Source organism: Mixophyes fleayi, chromosome 2 (genome assembly GCF_038048845.1).
Source record: "Mixophyes fleayi isolate aMixFle1 chromosome 2, aMixFle1.hap1, whole genome shotgun sequence".
In the NCBI taxonomy this organism is placed as follows: Eukaryota; Metazoa; Chordata; class Amphibia; order Anura; family Limnodynastidae; genus Mixophyes; species Mixophyes fleayi.
In genome coordinates, this window is record NC_134403.1 from 123,277,798 (window position 1) to 123,300,353 (window position 22,556).

The 22,556-nt window shown below is 40.9% G+C and overlaps 1 protein-coding gene across 1 annotated transcript in view; it reads right to left on the minus strand.

Annotated features, from left to right (window-relative positions):
* The window catches only part of UGGT2 (UDP-glucose glycoprotein glucosyltransferase 2), a 244,100-nt gene that overhangs the window by 60,075 nt on the left and 161,469 nt on the right, over positions 1–22,556 (minus strand). The window contains exons 23-29 of the mRNA XM_075199909.1: positions 21,818–21,945; positions 14,543–14,641; positions 9,343–9,445; positions 8,415–8,494; positions 6,699–6,888; positions 5,869–6,027; positions 309–394 (exon numbers count right to left, since the gene is read on the minus strand). Of these exons, the coding sequence (XP_075056010.1) occupies positions 309–394; positions 5,869–6,027; positions 6,699–6,888; positions 8,415–8,494; positions 9,343–9,445; positions 14,543–14,641; positions 21,818–21,945 (845 nt within the window). The remainder of the gene's footprint in view (positions 1–308; positions 395–5,868; positions 6,028–6,698; positions 6,889–8,414; positions 8,495–9,342; positions 9,446–14,542; positions 14,642–21,817; positions 21,946–22,556) is intronic.

Here is a 22,556-nt window from a genome sequence, read left to right on the forward strand (position 1 = left end):
TTTCATACCAATAATATTTTATATTTAAATTGCCTTAAAATGATGAAAACATCTCATACAGCAGGATTTAAAAGTATCTGTCTGACAGTCTAAAATTTGCGGATTGTACCTATCATCATCATCTACATATATCTATATCTATCTATACGTAATAAAGATTAAAGTGACACTATCTATCCTTTCTTGTATACACCACACTAACACGCTTAGGTTAATTTCAATGAGGGTCGAGCAGAGAAAAATGTAGTTGCCGATATAGCTATCCCTGACTCCGTATACACACAAGGCTGATAGAGTGAAGTACTTACGAGACTATATGGTAAATATCCTCTGATCTTCCTTTACGAAGTCGCAACGTCCATGACCCTGGATTGGCCTTCAACTGGAAATAACCCTATAGGGTAAGAATTAGCATTCAGATCAATAAAAATAAAGGACCCACATTCTGGCATATCTATCTTGTACTCTGTCCAGTTTTTGAATTTATTTACAAAATCTGTAAGTACTTTCAATTTTTTTACGATAAATCCCCCCCCCCCACAAAAAAAAAAAACAATACACCCCTGCCCCCTGCAGTCGGTTCAAACACCAGCATTTCTCTGAACTCCTAGTGCCTGTTTTACCACTGCACCCAAGATTGGAGAAAAATCGAAGCCAGTGATCTCAAACATGTGGCTTTTAGCTCGCTTCAATGTTCCTCAAAGCAGGTACTTAGTTTAGAAGTAAAAAAAAATAAAACAAAAAAGTCCCAAATGCGCTCGCAAAAATAGAATGGAAACCTGGATGAATGAATCTATAGAGGACGGTGTAAATGGGGGAAAAAAATGAAAAACAACAGATGGTATCAATATTTTATTGATACTAGTTGTTGTTTTTCAATTTTTTCCCATTTACACCATCCTCTATAGATTCATTCATCCAGGTTTCCATTCTATTTTTGCGAGCGCATTTCTGACTTTTTTGTTTTATCTATTTTGTCAAGGAGGGATACCTTGGTCCCACTGCTGCTGCAATTGTGTCGCTAAGTCCGTCTTTGAGCACATTTGTTCAATTGGTTTACTTAGTTTAGAAGTACCTAGCTGACCAAGCACCTCAGAAGATAAACCTGCTGCAATGCATAGGAGGCACCACTGCTGCTATGGATTAAACATCAGATATTGTCAATACCTTTCTGTCAGTGCAGGTCTGTAGAAACTACTAAGTGAAGGCCTGCAAAGTGCAGCCGGGAAGTTATAATGACTGAAGTGTAATCTATTCAAAGATAGCAAGGATGCCCCCAGATGGAGTGTGCTGCTACTGCTGGACTTCAGAGATTGCCCAGTCTGTTTATGTGTATGTGGAGCACACGTGTAAGGAAAAGACTAGTCACTGTAGCATAGTGAAAGTTAAAATGAAAATAAATGTTTAACATTGTTAAAGATAACTGTGACTGGATCACTTATAAGTAACTTATGGTATAAATCTATTTAAAGGAAATAGCGCAGGGCGCTTATTTATATAATTGCAAATGCACTTATTTTTGATATTGTGTATATTTTGGTACAGGAAATCTTTATTTCTGAGACCAGGGGAGAATTTTTTTTTTTTTTTCCTGTTTTAACCTTGCTAGAGGAAATACATTATTTCTGATGCATATATCTGATACAATAAGCCTTTGATTAGGAAGTCTTTTGTGTATCTTGGTGTAAGGAAATGCCTTGTTTGGGGTTTTGCAACTTTTCTTCGGGAATTGTTTCCTTTGGAGGAAATGTGTATTCTGAAACTGTTGGAAGAAAGGACCCATGTTCATTAGACCTTTTGATGTGTGAGGGTCTAGCACCTGAAGGCATAAGAAGGTTTAATTAAGACTGCTGTTAGATTTGCTCTGTATCTGAAACAAGATCCAGGAAATCACAGCAAAGTTTTAGGATATCACATATAAGCGCAAATATTGTTAGCTTTGCATTGCATGTAAATCCAAATTGCATCCTGATTCTAAAAATAGCCTGTGAGGCTGTGTCCAAATCTGTATAAAAAGCCCTGTCTTCTAGTGAAAATTGCTCTTCTGATTCCATCTGATCTGAGCACTGGTACCTCAGTGTGACTGCAAATAAACATCACTTGCTTCAAAGACCTGCATGAAAACATCTTCCATGCTGAAAATCCTGTGACCTACAGATTAGACCCAAAATCTAATCTGTTCCCGTTGGACCTAGCATCCAGTACCACTGCTCTGTCGCTACTCAGCAGCTCTGGACAGTGTGATAGGTCAGGGCGGATCTATCAACAGCAACCCTGATCTATAGGAGGAGGTCAGGAGTACCAGCACAGGTACACCAGTAATGGGGTACATTAACAGCGTCAGTTATCCAGAAGAAACCCAGTCCTAGATGCCGGTTAAGCCCCTCTTACTGCGGTGAGAGGGCGCGTTTGGGATAACGAAAGGGAACGGTGGCAAAGTAAGCCAAGCCCATTCCCAGCAACAGCAGACAGGGTGGCCTAGGCAGGCCATCCTGTCACAATACCTATACCGGCGGTTCCCAAACTGTGCGCCGCGGCTCCCAGGTGTGCCGCGGGACAGAGGAGGGGGACAGATGGCAAAGGAGGGGGACAGATGGCAGAGGAGGGGGACAGATGGCAGAGGAGGGGGACAGATGGCAGAGGAGGGGGACAGATGGCAGAGGAGGGGGACAGATGGCAGAGGAGGGGGACAGGGGGCAGAGGAGAGGGACAGAGGGCAGAGGAGGGGGACAGCGTGACAGAGGGCAGAGGAGGGGGACAGAGGGCAGAGGAGGGGGACAGAGGGCAGAGGAGGGGGACAGAGGGCAGAGGAGGGGGACAGAGGGCAGAGGAGGGGGACAGAGGGCAGAGGAGGGGGACAGCGTGAGAGAGGGCAGAGGAGGGGGACAGCGTGAGAGAGGGCAGAGGAGGGGGACAGCGTGAGAGAGGGCAGAGGAGGGGGACAGCGTGAGAGGGCAGAGGAGGGGGACAGCGTGAGAGAGGGCAGAGGAGGGGGACAGCGTGAGAGAGGGCAGAGGAGGGGGACAGCGTGAGAGAGGGCAGAGGAGGGGGACAGCGTGAGAGAGGGCAGAGGAGGGGGACAGCGTGAGAGAGGGCAGAGGAGGGGGAGAGGGCAGAGGAGGGGGACAGCGTGAGAGAGGGCAGAGGAGGGGGACAGCGTGAGAGAGGGCAGAGGAGGGGGACAGCGTGAGAGAGGGCAGAGGAGGGGGACAGCGTGAGAGAGGGCAGAGGAGGGGGACAGCGTGAGAGAGGGCAGAGGAGGGGGACAGCGTGAGAGAGGGCAGAGGAGGGGGACAGCGTGAGAGAGGGCAGAGGAGGGGGACAGCGTGAGAGAGGGCAGAGGAGGGGGACAGCGTGAGAGAGGGCAGAGGAGGGGGACAGCGTGAGAGAAGGCAGAGGAGGGGGCAGCGTGAGAGAAGGCAGAGGAGGTGGGCAGCGTGAGAGAGGGCAGAGAAGGTGGGCAGCGTGAGAGAGGGCAGAGGAGGGGGACAGCGTGAGAGAGGGCAGAGGAGGGGGACAGTGTGACAGAGGGCAGAGGAGGGGGACAGCGTGACAGAGGGCAGAGGAGGGGGACAGCGTGACAGAGGGCAGAGGAGGGGGACAGCGTGACAGAGGGCAGAGGGGGCAACGTGAGAGAGGGCAGTGTGCCTGGATGCAGAGGGGGCAGTGTGCCTGGATGCCAAGGGGGCAGTGTGCCTGGATGCCGAGGAAGCAGTGTGCCTGGATGCCGAGGGGGCAGTGTGCCTGGATGCCGAGGGGGCAGTGTGCCTGGATGCAGAGGGGGCAGTGTGCCTGGATGCAGAGGGGGCAGTGTGCCTGGATGCAGAGGGGGCAGTGTGCCTGGATGCAGAGGGGGCAGTGTGCCTGGATGCAGAGGGGGCAGTGTGCCTGGATGCAGAGGGGGCAGTGTGCCTGGATGCAGAGGAGCATTTTTGCATACAACTAAATAAGTATTTCTGTCGTGACCTAAATACTTGTTACAATTTTTTGACCCAACTACTTCTAAAACAGGACTGCTCAGTAATTATTTTGGAGGGCTGGCTTGAAAAAAATTGGAGACTCTACGGGTGCCGCGAACTGAAAAAGTTTGGGAACCACTGACCTATACTGTTCCACCACCTCTTTATGGATGCCCTATTATTTGCTAACAAAGGTTTGAGCAGGCCTCCAGACTAACAGGTTAGCGATTGTTTGTAAAGTGTCAAAGATTGCCAGGAACATGCAGTGCCAAGTTATACATGAGCATATTTAGTTTTGTTGTTTGATTGAATAGTTCTGATTTAGAACCAGTGGTATAATTGATAATGTATAATTTTGCTTATATAATTTCAATGAAGTGTTGATGTTTATTAGTATCAAAGCCTCCCACACACTCTTAGGAAGATAGTCATTCAATGCAATGTATCTTCGGAACAGTCCACTCAGACACACCAAGACGATATCTGGCAAGAAATCCCCGCTAATTTTTTTCTCACACACCACAGAGATGTGCATAAAAATGACTGGAGATTCCTTACTGCAACAGCTGGCAATGTTCGCTGCAGTACAGTGTAATGGTGTGCGGCATCACATCGAGTATTTTGATATCTGCATGTGACTCTGGATGTATATTAAAAAGAAAAAAAAAATTTGAAAAAACAAATAAGTTTGGGTACTGCTGGTCTACGTCATTTATAGAGGGGCTAGTCAATAAAATATACGTTGTGCAGCAATGTGCAATTTGGAAAAACAGGTCTCAGGAGCAAGGGGTACTGTGCTGAGATTAGAGTGGACAGTGGGGAGTCAAACAATTATTTTTTTTTTGTTTTCAGTGAACAACATGTTTAAACTTCATGTCTACATGAAAAACACTAGTGAAAATGTATCCAAAAGGTCAACGCTTTTCATTCAGTTTTAGCATGTTCAATAGACTATACCAATACTACAAATCTAAACAGACACTTTATATAGGAATGTGAACTATATTTTGTGAAATACACTATCAAATAATACCCCCAATAATCCTATAGGCAGATCGGTTATTGTTGCACTGTGCTTTATTACATTGATTTGGAGCGTAGCAGCAGAGAAGAGATCAGTGTAACACAGTGATGGGCAACAGGCGGCCCTCTGAGCCTTTACCTTTCTGCTTTATTGTCAGATTTCTTTGTTATTGCTTGTAACACTTGTTTAAAATGACTGTCAATATGTTATTACAGATACATGTCTTTTTCTATGATCAAATATATTGTTTTAACTGATTACTGAGATTAAGGGTAATGTGAGTCCCTATTGAAGGTTAGGACCATGCAGCCCCCAAAGTTTATCAGGTTGCCTATCCCTGGTGTAACAGATGCCTAATTCTTTATTAGACTATTGTTATTTTTGTTCTATATCTCTCTCTATAAATCAGATGAAAATAAATTACATAGAAGCAATGCTGCAGCACAAATACAAATATAGCAGATACTTTAATTTCAGAAAAGGAGGTGATCCAAAAAATACACTGTGTCTATGTAACTGCTATCTATTATACAGTGAAAACACAGCAACATTTCAGCCATGAGGTCACATTTGCTATTCTAGTCTGCTTGCTGAGTAAGCGGCTACAAATGTGTTTTCTAAGAACATGAGACCAGCAAATTTGGAGTACGACTAGGGAAAAGCTGTAGTAATATTAGGACATATAATTCCATAACTTGCAAAAAAAGGGTCCCATATTTAAGAGTAGAAGGCATAAACACATAATAAACATAAGCTTAGGTGCACAAATAGCAAAATTGCATTATATTTTAAAAAAAGTACTTTGATGATAGTATCTCTTTATCCTCATTGATCATTTTGATGCAAAAATAATTGCACACTACATTAAACTGGAAAATTACTCACAAGGTTGGCCATCACTATAGTGTCTACTATAACCGGATCATTTTTCATGCCCAGGGTAAATTGGAGTCCTCTAGGTGGCTGTCCAGTGGTCACATCAAAACAGTGTCCTTCCAGCAACAAATACTCCAATTCATAGTTTGCTGCAACAATTCCTTCTATCTAGAAATACAAGAATTCTGCAATGTCACTAAGTCAGCCAATTACATGACAGCACACTGTGAAAGATGGAGGATCATTTCTACAAACAAGACACACATCACAACTAAAATAAACACACAAAGAGGATCAACATGACAAAAAAATTTATAGAATTAAAACCATGTAAAAACATTTTGAACTTTAATTAGATTTAATTTTGTTTCACAACAGACAGTAATCAAAGTCACCTGTTGACTATACTTCCCCTATAAACTATTGCAACACATGGAAGAAGGAGGGGTAGGACAGAGTGTAAATGCAGTACTCAACAACTTTACTGTAGCACTTGCTGGAGACTCCATCTTAAAATCCCATTGTCAGCTCTTTGTGATTTTGGACTATTTTTTTTTTCTCTCTGAGTCCATAGGACAGTGGAGAAGAAGGATCTCATCCAAATTATGATTCATAAAAATAAAATGATATAAAAAAATAAATTAAAATATAATAAAATATAATAATAATAATAATAATAATAATAATAATAATAATAAATGCTAAAAACATTGTTGACTTTTAAGGGGGCCAAAACCTTCTAAGATTGGACAATAAATCAATAAATGAGATAAAAAGTATAGATACAGCATACACACACAATATTAATAGCAGGCAGTAAGGTAAATGGTGGGACTCACATCTTGTAGATGGATGTTATCGAGATCACATGAGCTGTGCATCACTTCCACAAGCCAGCTCTCTGGGGTGATCATGTTCAGTGTTAGCAGAGGGGATTCAGGCATATCCAGGAACTTGGCCGATGGACCCGGAGAAAGGCTGTTGTTACTTAAAAATGTGACTTCCGGTTCAAGCACAAGACGGTAAAAACTGGAACAGAAAACATAAATAAAATGTGTTGCTTTTAATGGAATGAAAAATTATTAACTTTGCAATGACATGTTTCTACATGTCATGTTACATGTTACGCTACACTATGCATGGGTCTTATAGTAAAAAATACATGGTTTGTCCCTTATATAACTCAACTGAAGACTTATGATAACAATCTAGGATTGTTTAACCGTCAGATGCACGTTCTACCATAGAGCATATTTTCAAACTAAGTGATGTAACACAAATTTAGTGGAGTTAGTTCATAGAGATGAGAGATCCACTGAAACCCAGATTCCATTCAGGATTTTGTAAAGCTTAAGTGTTTCACACAAATCATTAGGATTCAGCCAACTTAGGGGCATATTTAACAAATCACGATAGTGCACTATTGTGCACTTTACCTGGAATTAAAGTCCCGATGTGCCCTCCGCAAATTTATTAAAGGTGCATCGCAGCAGATATCATGGATATCTGCTGCTTTGCACTCCTGATCGTTTTTGCGAGCAGTCACCATTCAACAGAATGGTGACTGCTCTGGCCGCAATCTAACAAGTCCCGGAAATTATTTTTTTTTGGGAACTTGTCTTGATAATGTACGCCAGCTGAAGCTGGAGTACATGATCAGAATTGAAGAAATCCACTGTTGTCAGCTCTGCTACGAAGAGCAGAGCTGGACAGCGCATGTGTGGAGGGATCACATGATCCCTCCCTGTCACTCAGCGCGCTCTCTCTGCAACTATCGTTGCAGAGACAGAGTGGGGACTTTGTGCGCATGTGCACTGCACATGCGCAATTGAAGGAAGAAGAACGAAGAGGAGATCCCGAGACAGCGCATCCGAAGAGGGGGGTAAGTGTGATTTTTTCTATCACAGAAGCAGCAGTTTTTCAGAACTGCTGTTTCTGTGTTCCCTTTTTAATAAATTTGAGAAATAGTTCAATCCTTATCCTTCGATAAGGATTGATAACTATTTCTCACTTTTGCCGATTAATGATAAATGTGCCCCTATATCTGAAGCCTAATTTTCTTCTAATTTTATTGATTTCCGCATGTAAACCTATAGTGCTTCATTTCAATGTGCAAAATAAGGTTTGGGGGTAAATGTATCATACCCCATTTATTTCAACTCGCCGGGAATCGGTGAGTAGACAGCTAAAATTTAAAGCGGCGCTGGCTTGTAAAGGCAAGCGCTGCCTTTACAAGCCAGCGCCGCTTTAAATTTTAGCTGTCAACTCGCCGATTCCCGGCGAGTTGAAAAAACCGGGGTATTATACATTTTACCCTTGGTCTCTGTACGCTATTTGGAAGATCCTTTTTAAAAAGAATTCCGTTTTTGATGAAATCCTAAAATATTAATTCACTACATGTCTACTAGAGACAAAAAACTACAACAGTGCAATGTGCACAGTGTGCAAAAAACTGTGCAAGTGGTCCTCAAAAAAACCACAAACAAAGCTATTTTATATTCTCTGCTGTAATGATCTAGAACATCTATTAATATTGCAAAACATGTGCCACCTACCTTTTCAATGGCATTTCTGATAATTTTGATTTACAATTCATGAACATGGTCAGCTTGAAATTCATTAGTTGACCAAGCACCTAAAAATATACAGCAAACATGCATATTAAGACTCATATGTACACCTCTTACATAAATCATTTAATCAGGGCTAAATATCCTATACAGGCACAATAAGGCAAGTGGAAGCCAAGTGGTGGTGACAACAATGGTGATAATCAGCAGGATTCATTCTGTTTGGAACATGAACTGCTGAGCTGCAGTATTTGGTGAGATATGTGAGGAGAAGGAAGCAAGGGAATGACTAAAGTGCAGTCTCAATGTTTTATATTTGCATTCTGCATTAAACCATACAGTGGTTTGGTTTCCTGGCAGACACCCACCCAATTTTATTTGCATATTTTGCACTTTAATAACTATTGTGTATCTAAAACAAAAGAAAAAGGTTTCATGGTATAAAATCATTCAAAGTGCCTTCTAATCTGGGTCAATATATAACAAGTCACACTGTGCTTAAAAATACCCTTCTGGTTAATTCTGTATATATTTTATTATGTACAAATACATTTAATGTTATTTTGAGCTTATTTATCAGGCTGGAATCTATGTGAGGTCTCAATTGTGGTACCTGAACCATAGTCTGAGGCCCTGCATTATATTGGGCTTGGCACTCATTAAGTTATTAAGCAGTGCTTCACAGAATGTGTAGGTAGGAGGAGGTTATTAGTGATCATTCCTGTGTGTATGACTTTATCTTTATCACCTAGTAGCAGCACAAATTAATGACCCTTTTCTCCCTGGTTTCTGGATAAACGGTTTCCAGATACGAGATCCAATGCCTGTATATATTATGTATTGGATGGATGGATCAGCCTCATTTCAGAAGACAAACACGATATATTTCCATAGGGTTTTTTTTTTTACTTACAATCAGTAAGTGTGACATCTTCTGTGCTTCTCTTGATAGAGGGTCAAGCACAGCAATTACATCTACGAAAGGACCCTCTGCTTGAGGTTCAACTTTGATCAAACTAAAAAAACAAAGAAGAAATGGGTACGATAGAACAACATGCTTTTTCTCACCATCTTTATGTGGCTACCCTCTTTTTAAGTAGCCAGTTGAGAGGTCAGAGCCAATCCATGAAGAAAAATAAACTTGAGCTCACGTAACATAAAATCTTTTGGCAAATTACAAATTTAATTAAAATTTTCTGATCTCAAGACAACCCCACCCACTTCAGTGAGACATATTTCTGGTATATGAGGTACATAAATATGCTAAAAGCTATTCCTCAAAAATGTCAATATATTCTCATCAGATGCCTTCCTGCCATGCTCCCTGACTCCGTAAAAAAGACTGGCGGATTTATACAACTAATATGGCATTATATATGCAATCATCATACCATAAACATTCATCCCCAAGGTGGGCATGGCTTTCCTTCGCTCTATAACATTACTATATGACATGTCATTTTAGTTTTACTGTATTACAGTGAAAGCTCTCCCCCATATCTTATGACATTAGCAAGCTGTGTGTCCCCATCTGGTTTTATTTTACTGTCTGCGGAAAACACAATTTCTGGGGTTGCTTTTTTCCCCCTCTAGCTCCCACACCCATCCACATTAAAATGGGCCTGCTGTTCAGTTTTGCAAAATCAAAGCCTAGTAAACATATCATTGTTATGAAAAATGAGATGTAAAACAGTGTTCCTCCTCCTTTTTTGTATTCTGGTTCCTGCTGTAATGCTTAGGTATTATCTAAATAAGCTGTTAGGGTGGGCTGAATATTCTTGGTCAATAATCTCATGGGAGGATAGAGATTCAAATCAGGAGTCTGAATAGAAAACTGGAATACTCCCAAGAGTTTGTAGATGTTACAGATGGATTCTCAGAAGCACAGCATGCTCTTTCCAGTACATGGGGGCATATATACTAAATGGCTTACGTGCAGACATGAAAAAGATGAATATAGAAGAAACTATACAGCTGTAACATTCAGTAAATTTAACATATACTCGTTTTAATGGTGTCTGTTCAAAAAATGTATGTGTAGTTGTGTGTAGGCAACAGGTCAGCTGTAACCTCATCTCTTGAAATACAGCTAATGGAAGTCAGGGGTTACTGAAGGCTTAGTATTGCTTTTTGTAGGCCAATTAGCTTCCATGGGTGTTGTGACCCAAATGTGTGTAAATCCGTGTTAGTATACCTTATGGCGTAAATCTTGTGCCTCTAATGATTTCATCACATATACTGATATCTACCACTCCTATAGAAATGCTCTGGACAATGCAAAACAAACATACTTCCAATCTCTCATCTATAATCAGGCTTCTAACCCCAAACGCCTCTTTAACACATTTAACTCTCTTCTGAATCCTCCTGCCCCAAATCCTCCAACTAACATCAGTGCACAGGATCTTGCTTCCTATTTCAAGGACAAAATTGATAAGATCAGGCTTGAAATGGTATCATCTCCCTTGACAAGCAATCGGCTCAATTTTTTTGTAGCACCCTCTGACACTCTCTTCATTTGATCCCACAGATGAAGAGGAAGTTTCTACTCTCTTCTCATCTTCCTACTCTACCTCCTGTCCTCTTGATCCCATTCCCTCACAAATTGGTATGTCCCTGTCTCCTGTGCTCATTCCCCCTCTAACTAAAATCTGTAATCTATCTCTTTTTACTGGTATTTTTCCATCACTATTCAAGCATGCAGTGATTACTCCCATTTTAAAAAAAGCAGAATTCTTACCCTAACTCTCTCGTAAAATTACCGCCCCATCTCCCAACTCCCATGCCCCTCCAAGCTTCTCAAGAGAATTGCCTACACTCGCCTCACACACTTTCTTACAGCAAACAACCTATTGGATCCTCTTCAGTCAGGCTTTCGCTCTCAACACTCCACTGAGACTGCGCTGACCAAGGTTGTCAATGATTTGATCACAGCAAAAAATAACAACCATTACTCTCTTCTAATTCTCCTGGATCTCTCTGCTGCATTTGACACTGTTGACCACTCTCTCCTCATACAAACGCTACAATCCCTAGGTCTTGAAGGCACTGTCCTATCCTGGTTCACATCCTACCTATCTAATCACTCTTTCAGTGTTAATTTCTCTGGATCCACCTCTGCTCCGGTTCCTTTATCAGTTGGAGTACCACAAGGCTCAGTCCTAGGTTCTCTGCTATTCTCTATCTACACCACTTCTCTTGGAAAACTAATAAGCTCCTTTGGATTTCAGTATCATCTCTATGCGGATGATACACAAATTTATCTATCCTCTCCAGATCTTTCACCATCTGTATTGTCTCGCGTTACTGACTGTCTTTCTGCCATTTCATCTTGGATGTCTTCTCGCCAACTCAAACTCAATCTTTCAAAAACTGAATTAATAATATTCCCACCCAAAAACAGAAGCTTCCTGCCTGACATTTCTATTTCTGTTGATAACATGACCATAAATCCCACCCCGCAAGCTCGTTGCCTAGGTGTAATCCTTGATTCACAACTGTCATTTATTCCCCACATCAACTCTATATCTAAATCATGTTACATACACCTAAAGAACATTTCCAGAATACGCACATATCTGACACAAGACACCGCAAAAACATTAATTCATGCACTCATCATCTCCCGCATCAACTATTGCAATTTCCTCCTTACTGGTCTTCCCAAAGTCAGACTTTAACCCTTACAATCTATTTTGCACGCAGCGGCTAGATTGATTTTCCTTACTAACCGTTATTCCTCTGCTGAGCCACTCTGTCAGTCTCTACATTGGCTGCCTGTATATCAACAAATCCAATATAAAATTCTTCTACTAACATACAAGGCTATCAACAAAATTGCACCGACATACATCTCCTCACTTATCTCAAAATATCTCCCTACTCGACACCTCCGTTCTGCACAAGATCTACGTCTCTCCTCCACTCTCATCACATCCTCTCATTCTCGGTTACAGGATTTTTTCCGGGCTGCACCCAATTTGTGGAATTCCCTCCCACGCACAATAAGACTTTCCTCTAATCTTCAAACCTTCAAGCGTTCACTGAAAACCCACCTCTTCAGACAAGGTTATGATATTCCTCCACCACCATCTTAATTTCCCTAGATTACCCTATTGCCATCCTCTACACTGCTAACGCAAGACAACAACCCCCTGACCAACATTGCAACACACACAGCCCACCCAATACTTTTACCTTTGCGTTCTAGCTGGTCCATTGTGCAATATGATGTAGCACATGCCCTTGTGTTTCTAACTCCCATTGTCCTATAGATTGTAAGCTTGCGAGCAGGGTTCTCTTACCTCTCTGTCTGTATGTATTACCAGTATTGTCTTATCAGTGTTTGTTCCCAATTATAAAGCGCTACGGAATTTGCTGGCGCTATATAAATAAATGTTGATGATATACCCATTCATTCCCATTTAAAATGTCTTAAAAGTACCTAACAAACTATGCAACCATGTCAAGGGTGGGAAAGCTTTTTTCTGCCAAGGGCCATTTGGATATTTATAACACCATTTGGGGGCCATACAATATTATCCACTTAAAAATAATCAACTTCATCTTGCTTTTTCTCTCCTTTATCTCTCTGCGCTCTTTCCACTTAACTAATCTTTCTATTGCCTTCTTTCTACTCCTCTGTCTTCTTATCTTCTGTCTTCTGCTTGTGGCTGGTCCCTGGGCGAACCGCACTGCAGCTGTCTGGCGTGATGACATCACACCCGACATTCTGTACATGGGGAGGAGTGAGCAAGACCAGGCTGTCACATAGGTTATTTTTCTATTTATTTCAATTTGGCCGGAGAAGCGGGGTATGGCAGAGGGCCAGAACAATTCATGTCGCGGGCCTTATAAGGCCCTGAGGCCTGACGTTTCCCCACCCCTGAACTAAGTCAGATTTTATGAGATTCTTAATATTCACCACAAATCTTTTACATTTTTAATCTTGGTTTTTGATAATTTATTATGGTCTATTCCTTCCTTTTTCTGCACCTTTAGCTACTACGGTATGGGATTGGTGACCTGATTCTCTGGTTGCATAAAGGAACAGCTTTCGGACTGGTTGTGCTCAGCAGAGTGGACCTATGTTGTCTTTTCTGTCCTCTCTGCCTAAATTCCCTGGTGTTTGCGACAGCCATGTGGACACCATGAAAAGTGGCAACATTGCCACCTGCAGCAGAATCCCTGTGTCATTACGGATGGGGTTTTCAAAACTGATGCAGTAGTATAATGTGGTGATGGGCACAGGCATGTATAAATGTATGCTACACCCCAGAGGTCTTTCAATTTCAGCGTATTTAGCTTTTTTTTAGTGTCAGAATTAACAATTCTTGTTATAAATGGCCTAACTACATACTAAAGTCAATGCCTATATTGAAGCCTCCACCTGTGTGTTATCTAATGCCCAAATTAGCATTTCATATGGTTTTCATGTGGCTTAAAGCTCAAAAACATAATATTGATACAAAAATGGCATATGTATTTTGCAATATGAAATAAAGGTTTTTTTATTATCTATACTTCAAACATATAGATGAATCATCTTTCGTATTAAACAAATGCCAACTCACCCAAAATATCTACCAAACACACTGAAAACTCATTTTCTATCCTAAAAGTGCCTATTTAGTTCTTGGGCCTAAACTTTATCGGTCACTTTATCACATATCATAAAAGGGTGGTTCTTCATGATAATCAAACTAGAAAACCTTTTCTCACCAGTTAAGAATCAGCTGGTCAGGTAGATAGAGTTATATCCACTTTGTTTGACAGATATGATTTGCAAAGAGACATAAATATATTATGTAAATTTATTTTGAGTCTTCATTGAAACAGCATGACTCTTTACTCATGGTCTGTGACAGATAAAATATAGAGCAGTCTGTTTGCCAACATCACAAACATTAATATTTTCTCTAGATTAAAAATTTGTCTTAACAGAGTATTTACAAAATATAATTTACGTTGAAATACTGCCGTTAATTGTTTATATTATTTATACATTTTATAAAAAGTGCTTTACTTTATATATAGTTGATATTGATATTTGTACTGTATTTGCACATGGGAGTAATACAGATATTTAGAACAACAACATGTAGGCTACTTACCTGTGTTTCTGTTTCACAAACTTCAAGTCTTGCCTTGACTCTCCTTTGGGCATAGATGAGAGAAGAGAATCCACCTTCATAACCAAATCACTTGAACTACTTAAAAATATCAAAATGTGATATTTGTATTATTATTACGAGAGTGAGAAGAAATACGGTCACGAGCAAGGGTTATATGACTAATTTTCATAATAGATGTTGTCTTCCAACACATCAATGTGTGCTGGACGTTCTGAACTATACAAATCCACACATGGAGAGAGAGAAAGAAAAAGCGAGAGAGTGAGAGAGAGAGAGAAAGAAAAAGCGAGAGAGTGAGAGAGAGAGAGAAAGAAAAAGCGAGAGAGTGAGAGAGAGAGAGAAAGAAAAAGCGAGAGAGTGAGAGAGAGAGAGAGAGAGAAAAAGCGAGAGAATGAGAGAGATAAAAAAAGCGAGTGAGAGATAGAAAAAGCGGGAGAGTGAGAGAGAGAGAGAAAAAGCGAGAGAGAGAGAGAGAAAGCAAAAGCAAGAGAGAAAGCGAGCGAGAGAGAAAGCGAGCGAGAGAGAAAGCGAGCGAGAGAGAAAGCGAGCGAGAGAGAAAGCGAGCGAGAGAGAAAGCGAGCGAGAGAGAAAGCGAGCGAGAGAGGGAGCGTGAGAGAGGGAGCGTGAGAGAGGGAGCGTGAGAGAGAGCATGAGCAGAGAGTGAGAAAAAAGCGAGAGAGAAAGAATAAGCGAGCGAAAGCGAGCGCGGGAGAGAAAAATGCGAGCGAAGGAGAGAGAAAAAGAGTAAGTGAGAAAAGGCGCAAGAGAGAGAGAGAAACAGCGAGAGAGAAAGAAACAGCAAGAGAAACAGCGAGAGAAAGAGAGAAAGAAAAAAGCGAGAGAGAAAGAAAATAGCAAGAAAGAGAAGCAAGAGAAAAAAGAGAGAAAAAAGAGAGAAAAAAGAGAGAGCGCAAGAGAAAAATCAAGAGAGAGAAAAAAGCGAGGGAACTAGAGTGAAAGAGGGAAAAAAGTGATAGAGAGAGAAGAGACGAGACAAAAAAAGAAAGAGAAAGCTTTCAAATATAAATATAAAGCCAAACTATACCCCCCTTTTGCACTTTTACATTTTTTTCTTACATCATTGTACCAAATGGATTAAGTTGGGAATTCTTGTCAAACAAAAAAAACCTTAAAATATTTTTCTTGATTAGAAATAAAAAACAGACAATAACTAATTGCATACCATACCTGTGCACAGTCACATTGTGCAATTACATCTGTGAGTCTATTTGTGTACATCTCTACCAGGTTGGCCCTTCTGCACACAGCAATTTTAGATCAATGTGCCTTCAAATATAGCTCAAGTTTCAGGTTAACAGGTAAACAGCAATTTTTTTTAATAATTCCAGATACTTGATGTGATTTAGCTCTGACTGTGCCAATCAATGACATTGCAATTATTTTTTTTTTGCATTTAGGTCACTTCCACTGTGATTTATGTTCTATGATTTGGGCCATTGCAATGTTTGAATATAAAACTTCTCTTCGTCTCCTGAAGATTGTAGCAGTTTTTCATCTAATATTTGTCTATATCTTGTTCCATCTATTTTGTCTTGTTTTTTAACTTTTATTTTAAAATGACAACATGACATAACAAGATGCATGTAATTCACACATAAATGTATACAAACATTTGAAATACAAGATTATATAAACATGTCTGCCCGAGCTATTTGCTATTATTTTACAGGGATAATAGTACAAATTAATGAATAAATCCATTTTGGTTCTAAGATGTAAATAACATTAAAAATGCCATTAGGGGCAAGTCATATTTATAGCAACTGCAGTATATAGTATATTTAATGTCAGTGAGACGTTTGCTGCATTCTTATGAATATTGGTGCCTTTATTGTTTGTATATGACAGGTAGAGTTTATAAAGCAATGAGCAAAATATCAGAGATGGGGGGTAAAATATTTAGCCCAAGATTGTTGCTAATTGTCAATATACTTTTAAATATACTGTAGTTCCACACGAGACTCCTTGTATTGATATTTTTAAGATATATTTAAGAATTACTGAGTTAATTGTTAATTGAATTGTTAGTTGGTTATAAAAATATGATGCTCTCCAAAATATTTTGGGATGTGTCAGGCAATAAACAGATGATAAAGTATAAAAATACTCATCTCTTAAATAGTAAAATGAGGCCCAGGCAATATAGCCTATGATATGAAAATAAAGTTTGAGTTTGATTAAAGAGATTGATCAACTCTCATCAAACTGAGAGTGGCGGAGTAACCATATGTGCAGGGATGAGATTGCAATGGAGACAGAAGGTGTCCCATGTGCAAGAAAATTCCAACACTGGATTTCATATCTCAGCTTGTGAGATCAATGGAGGGCCAGGGAGCAAATCCTTTTTAATCCTAGTCCTTTGATTACTGCACAAAGTGTAAAATTGTACATTATACACACCCAAAATCTGTGCTCTGGTCCATGAGCCTATACTTGTACAGCTACAAACTAATATCAAATTAATGAAGAACAATAGCCACAGCTTGTTAGATATTGGTGGTTTTTTGCAAACAAAAAGGGAATGCACTGAAAAAAGGGAAATTAAGTTCTGGATGCACAAGTATTCAGGTCAACAAAAGACATGAGATAAATTGACAAAATTATATGTCAGGTCACAAGGAGTCCCCAAACCTCAACCCAAGTCACCATCATCAGGAGAATTCCTGCCAATAAGCGTATCAAGAACATTTTATTTGACTGTCTCGCAATGAGATGTTGCAAAGCTCCAAGTTAAATTATATAACTGTGTGTGCAAAAATAGAAAAGCTTCAAACTTCTAGATTAGTAAGACAGCTGGAGAATGATCTTTTTAGGTGCATTTTCCAGAGTTTTTAAGTTTGCAGTAAAGAAAACTACAGCAACCACAATTAACATATTTGTACATAAGCAGCTCCACACATGGAGAAGAGCTTGTACAGAACATTCTATACTTGTTTCTTCTAGCTGCAGACTATTTCATTGCTCATACATTCCTATCTAATTTGCTAAATCTCATCTGCTACTTTCCTATTACTGCTTCTCATCCATTTTATTTGGCATTCTCCACATAATTACTTTTTTTCCCAAGCACTCTAGTGTCTTGAAAGAAGCTGTAGCATTTTAGGCACCCTAATTGGAATAGTCTGCTATTGTTTTGGAGTGACTGAGAATTGTTTTGGTCTTTTTTTAATCAGTTTTCTAAAAAAAATTCTTACATAAAGATTACATTTCCGAATCACAGAGTAACGCTTCTTGCGGGAAAATGATTAAAGATGATGAAGACATGCTTTTCAAACTAGAATTTAATTCTCTTTATAGCTACAACTGAAACATACAAAACAACACTCCTCTCATCAGTTTGTGGTTGTCAATGTAAAGCCGCAAATAATTAATGTTAATAACTAAATTATCGTTACAGTAGTCTAACTGTCTCCCCTTATGTTACATCATCCCAACTTTGCCTGCTGGAATTAATGGGTAACTTATGTTTTCCTAAGGCCAGGGCCTGATTAAGGGTTCTGGCCGCCCTAGGCTAATACGGCCGCAGCGCCCCCCCCCCCCTCCTCCGAATATATAGGTGTATAGGAACACTCCTGAATATGAATGTTCAGGTGTATTCTCCAGCATTCAAATTTAGACAGATTGTGCCATTGTCTCTTACCTGTCCTTGCTCTTCTCTCTTGCAACTTTGTTATCCTCTCGCTGGCTTCTGGAAAGTTGGCATCCTGTTTTGAAAATGCAAAAATGTATTATAATGCAAACCCTGAATGATTAGGCCCTTTAGTTAAAACAAAACACTCCATTATGGCCAGCTAAAAGTACCCCATTGGACAGGCATATATAAGCAATATCTGAATATTTGTTGTCAATCAAATACAAACCTCTACCAGCCCCATCTCACTAATATTTAGTATTCTAGTGATTGCTGAGACCACCCATGTGACCACCACACAATCATGAGATTCTGCCCCCCAAAGCTGCTGTATTTTTTAAATACCCCCTGCAGCCATTTTCCTTAACCACAACCCCCCCCCCCACAGCCATTTTCCTTAACCCCTGCTGCAGCCATTTTCTTTACCTCCCATCCTGCATCCATCCCCCTTGCAGCTATTTTCCTTACCTCCACTCTGCTAGCTAGCTATCCCCCCCCGTCACATCAAAACTCCCCCAGTCACATATATCAGCCCCCCTCCTCTGCCCTCCTTCATACATATCAACCTCTCTCCCTCCCTATAGATTTTCATGGCAGCCCCCCCCCCCTCCCACCCTATAGATTTGTATGACAGTCCCCCTCTTCCTCCCTATACATATGCATGACAGTCCCCCCTCTCCCTCCCTATAGATATGCAGGGTAGTCCCCCCCCTCCCTATAGATATGCAGGGTAGTCCCCCCCCCCTCTCTATAGATATGCAGGGCAGTTCCCCCCCCCCTCCCTATAGATATGCAGGGCAGTTCCCCCCCCTCCCTATAGATATGCAGGGCAGTTCCCCCCCCCTCCCTATAGATATGCAGGGCAGTTCCCCCCCCTCCCTATAGATATGCAGGGCAGTTCCCCACCCCTCCCTATTGATATGCAGGGCAGGTCCCCCCCCCCTCCCTATAGATATGCAGGGCAGTTCCCCCCCCTCCCTATAGATATGCAGGGCAGTTCCCCCCCCCTCCCTATAGATATGCAGGGCAATTCCCCCCCCCCCTCCCTATAGATATGCAGGGCAGTTCCCCCCCTCCCTATAGATATGCAGGGCAGTTCCCCCCCTCCCTATAGATATGCAGGGCAGTTCCCCCCCTCCCTATAGATATACAGGGCAGTTCCCCCCCCTCCCTATAGATATGCAGGGCAGTTGCCCCCCTCCCTATAGATATGCAGGGCAGTTCCCCCCCTCCCTATAGATATGCAGGGCAGTTCCCCCCCCTCCCTATAGATATGCAGGGCAGTTCCCCCCTCCCTATAGATATGCAGGGCAGTGACCCCCCTCCCTATAGATATGCAGGGCAGTTCCCCCCATCAATTACCTGTAGTTGTGCCAGCGTCGCTCTTCTCCTCAGATCAGCAGATAGGAAGTGAAGACGTCCTGCTTCCTGTCTGCTGCACAGCAACAGGCAGCCTGGCGATTGGCTGTGTGTTGCTAACCACTGACCACCATTGCTTTTGACTGTCGAGCCCTCCACCCCCCCCGCGGCGACTCCCCCCTCCCCCACCCCGAAAAAAAAAATGAATGAAGAAAAAAAAATATATATATTTTTTTTTAAAAATAAAAAAATACCCACAGGGCAGCGCCCCCCGGGACCCAGCACCCCAGGCTGCAGCCTGGTCAGCCTAGTGGTTGATCAGGCCCTGCCTAAGGCCCATAGAAAACTGCTTTTACGGGTGCTTTATTATGCCAGCATGGTTATAGCACTGGGACATTCTGTAGTACCCCTTTCAGTTACAAGCCTGTAAAGTTGGCCTATATTCCTGAGATATGCCATATAACGATATATTTATAATATCCCTGCACTGCACCCTCCAAGTCCTAACAAACACTCTATATTTCAAGTTAGTCTCGCTCCATTTCATTTCTTGTGTGACAGTGTGAAAACGGTTATTGATGATGGATTATTTGCTGATGTGTAAATTGGAAAAATAAAAAGTTAAAAGCGCCCAAAAAAATAATCCTAACCATCTGTTTACTTTGCAGCTTGACCACAAATACCTGTCCTCAGTCACGTGTTCTTAGTACCACATACGATTCAGGGAGTAACTGTACAGCAAGATCCAGATTCTCAGATTCTAACTTGACTTGTTTGCCAAGAGCAGCTAAATTACAACAGAGAATTAGTTTTCTAACATGGAAACAGATTTGTTTCTGTGCAATATTCAGCTCACGCTTCTATAAAGGATTCTGTGTCCAGCCAAATTCTAACTTTTTTCATTCACAGCATTGCTAATGAAGACTAATGCCTTTTAAAAATATTCCTGTATTGAAAAGGTTAGAGGCATAGGGGAAACTTTGCTGTACCAACTTAAATTGTAGTTTTCTAAAGCTCAGACACTTCAGTTACATTTGTATGCAATTGAATGTCAGAGGGTATGCCCATATTTAACCACAAAGCAAAGACAGTTCCTTAAGAACAAAGTATGAATTCAAATATATACAGTGTTATATACACAACAAAATGCAATGATACATTTTTTGTGCAAAATTAAATTATTAAAAGTATATGAAGTTGTCAACAGAACACATATCCCTCAAGGCACATTTGAGGAGAAAAATCAAATCACAATGCCCCAATTACATCTCCTTGTGCCTCTGTGCACTACCTTCTCCCCCTATATTAAAAAAAAAAGCATTCCAGTATGCGGAGTTCACATCAACATATGTAACATACTTTCTACTATATAAATGCCTAGTGGCGTGTGTGGAAAAAAAACAACCAAGCTGCAGCGCCACCTGCTGGGCAGAGTTATACACTGACCTATATATTTCTTGAAGGAGAAGTGACAGTTGGGAGTGGTTGGTGGTTGCCGGGGGTGACAGTGGGGAGTGGTTGGTGGTTGCCGGGGGTGACAGAGCGAGAGGAGTGTGATACTCAGGACCGCTGAGAGAGATCCCCGTGTCTGGATAGACATCTGGATAGATGTGGCGATGAAGATGAAGGATGAGGTGATGGAGAAAAATGATGAGGTGGTGACATGTGGACAAAACCACGTTAAAAAAGGGCGCTTGCGTCGGGAAGTAACACTCTTCCCCTGAGGAGGCCTGGCCTAGCCCCAAATGCATGACAAGAACCTTTTTAACACCTTAAGTAGCTTGATTTGACTAGAATGCATAAGTATCATGCACTGGTTAACTTGTACTACATATTTCCCTAAAAATAAAGCTCAGTCGCACCACATAGAATCCTTCTGAAGGTTACCTGTTTGCTAGAATATGATAAAGTACATAACTGGAAATGTGCCAGATACTGAAGCACCCAATCATAGCACAGACAATTTCAATAGTGTAATCATTTCTAGTAAAACAACATTAAACATGCTCCTAAGTGTATGCCCATTGAAACAAAAAGTATTTATTATCTTGTCTACCAAGAATACATAAGTACAAATTGCTTGTGTTGCCTCTATGAAAATGTACTTTCCCCCACATTTATTGAAATCACATGTACAGCACCAGCAGGGGTGGGCTTCACAAGGTATACTATTAGGCTACACACATGCTCGCAATTGTACAATGCAAGTATGTTTCAGTCTTGCTGCCGAACCAAATATTTACCGTTTTGATGGCGCAGTCATCTTTTTCACAATGTTTTTGATCTTTTCTGCCGAGCTAGTATATGTAATCTTTTCCAGTAAATAAAAGTCTTCTTCATGAAATTCATCTGTATTAATGTCACTCAATACCTAAAAAAGAATAATATATTAGACATAAATTAACAGGCAACCCCCAAGGAAACACACTGGCACACCAACAGACACATATTTAGGAAGATTTATAATTTCAGAAGTGGCCTTAGGACTAATTTGGCAATGGAATAAATATTTAAATAGTTACTGCATATAATACAACGTAGCACGCAGCTCTTACAATATCCCCTTCTTTATTTAAAATCAAAAAACAAACCAACCAACCACACAACCAAACAAAACCATCCAAACCTTGACAAAACACTTTCTTTGGGAAGCTTACAGAAGGGTTTGCTAGTCTTTAGATGTCCAATGAGGCCTGGAGAACTAGCAACACCAGATTTTAAATTATATGACGAATCTGCAAACATGGTTTGAATGCTGTACTGGATCCAAAAGGAAACCTCCAAAGTTGTGGTTCTCCTTGGAAGAAAAGAAAAACAACTTGTGCACCAGCAGCACTTGCGTGGATACAAACGGACTCTCACTCTTGAGCTCTTCCCTTACTATTTTACCATGATAGGCATTGCGTAGAAATAATTGAGAGTCAATAATCACCTCACAAATGATATTGCCGTCACTGATAAATACACCCTTATTTTTCACTA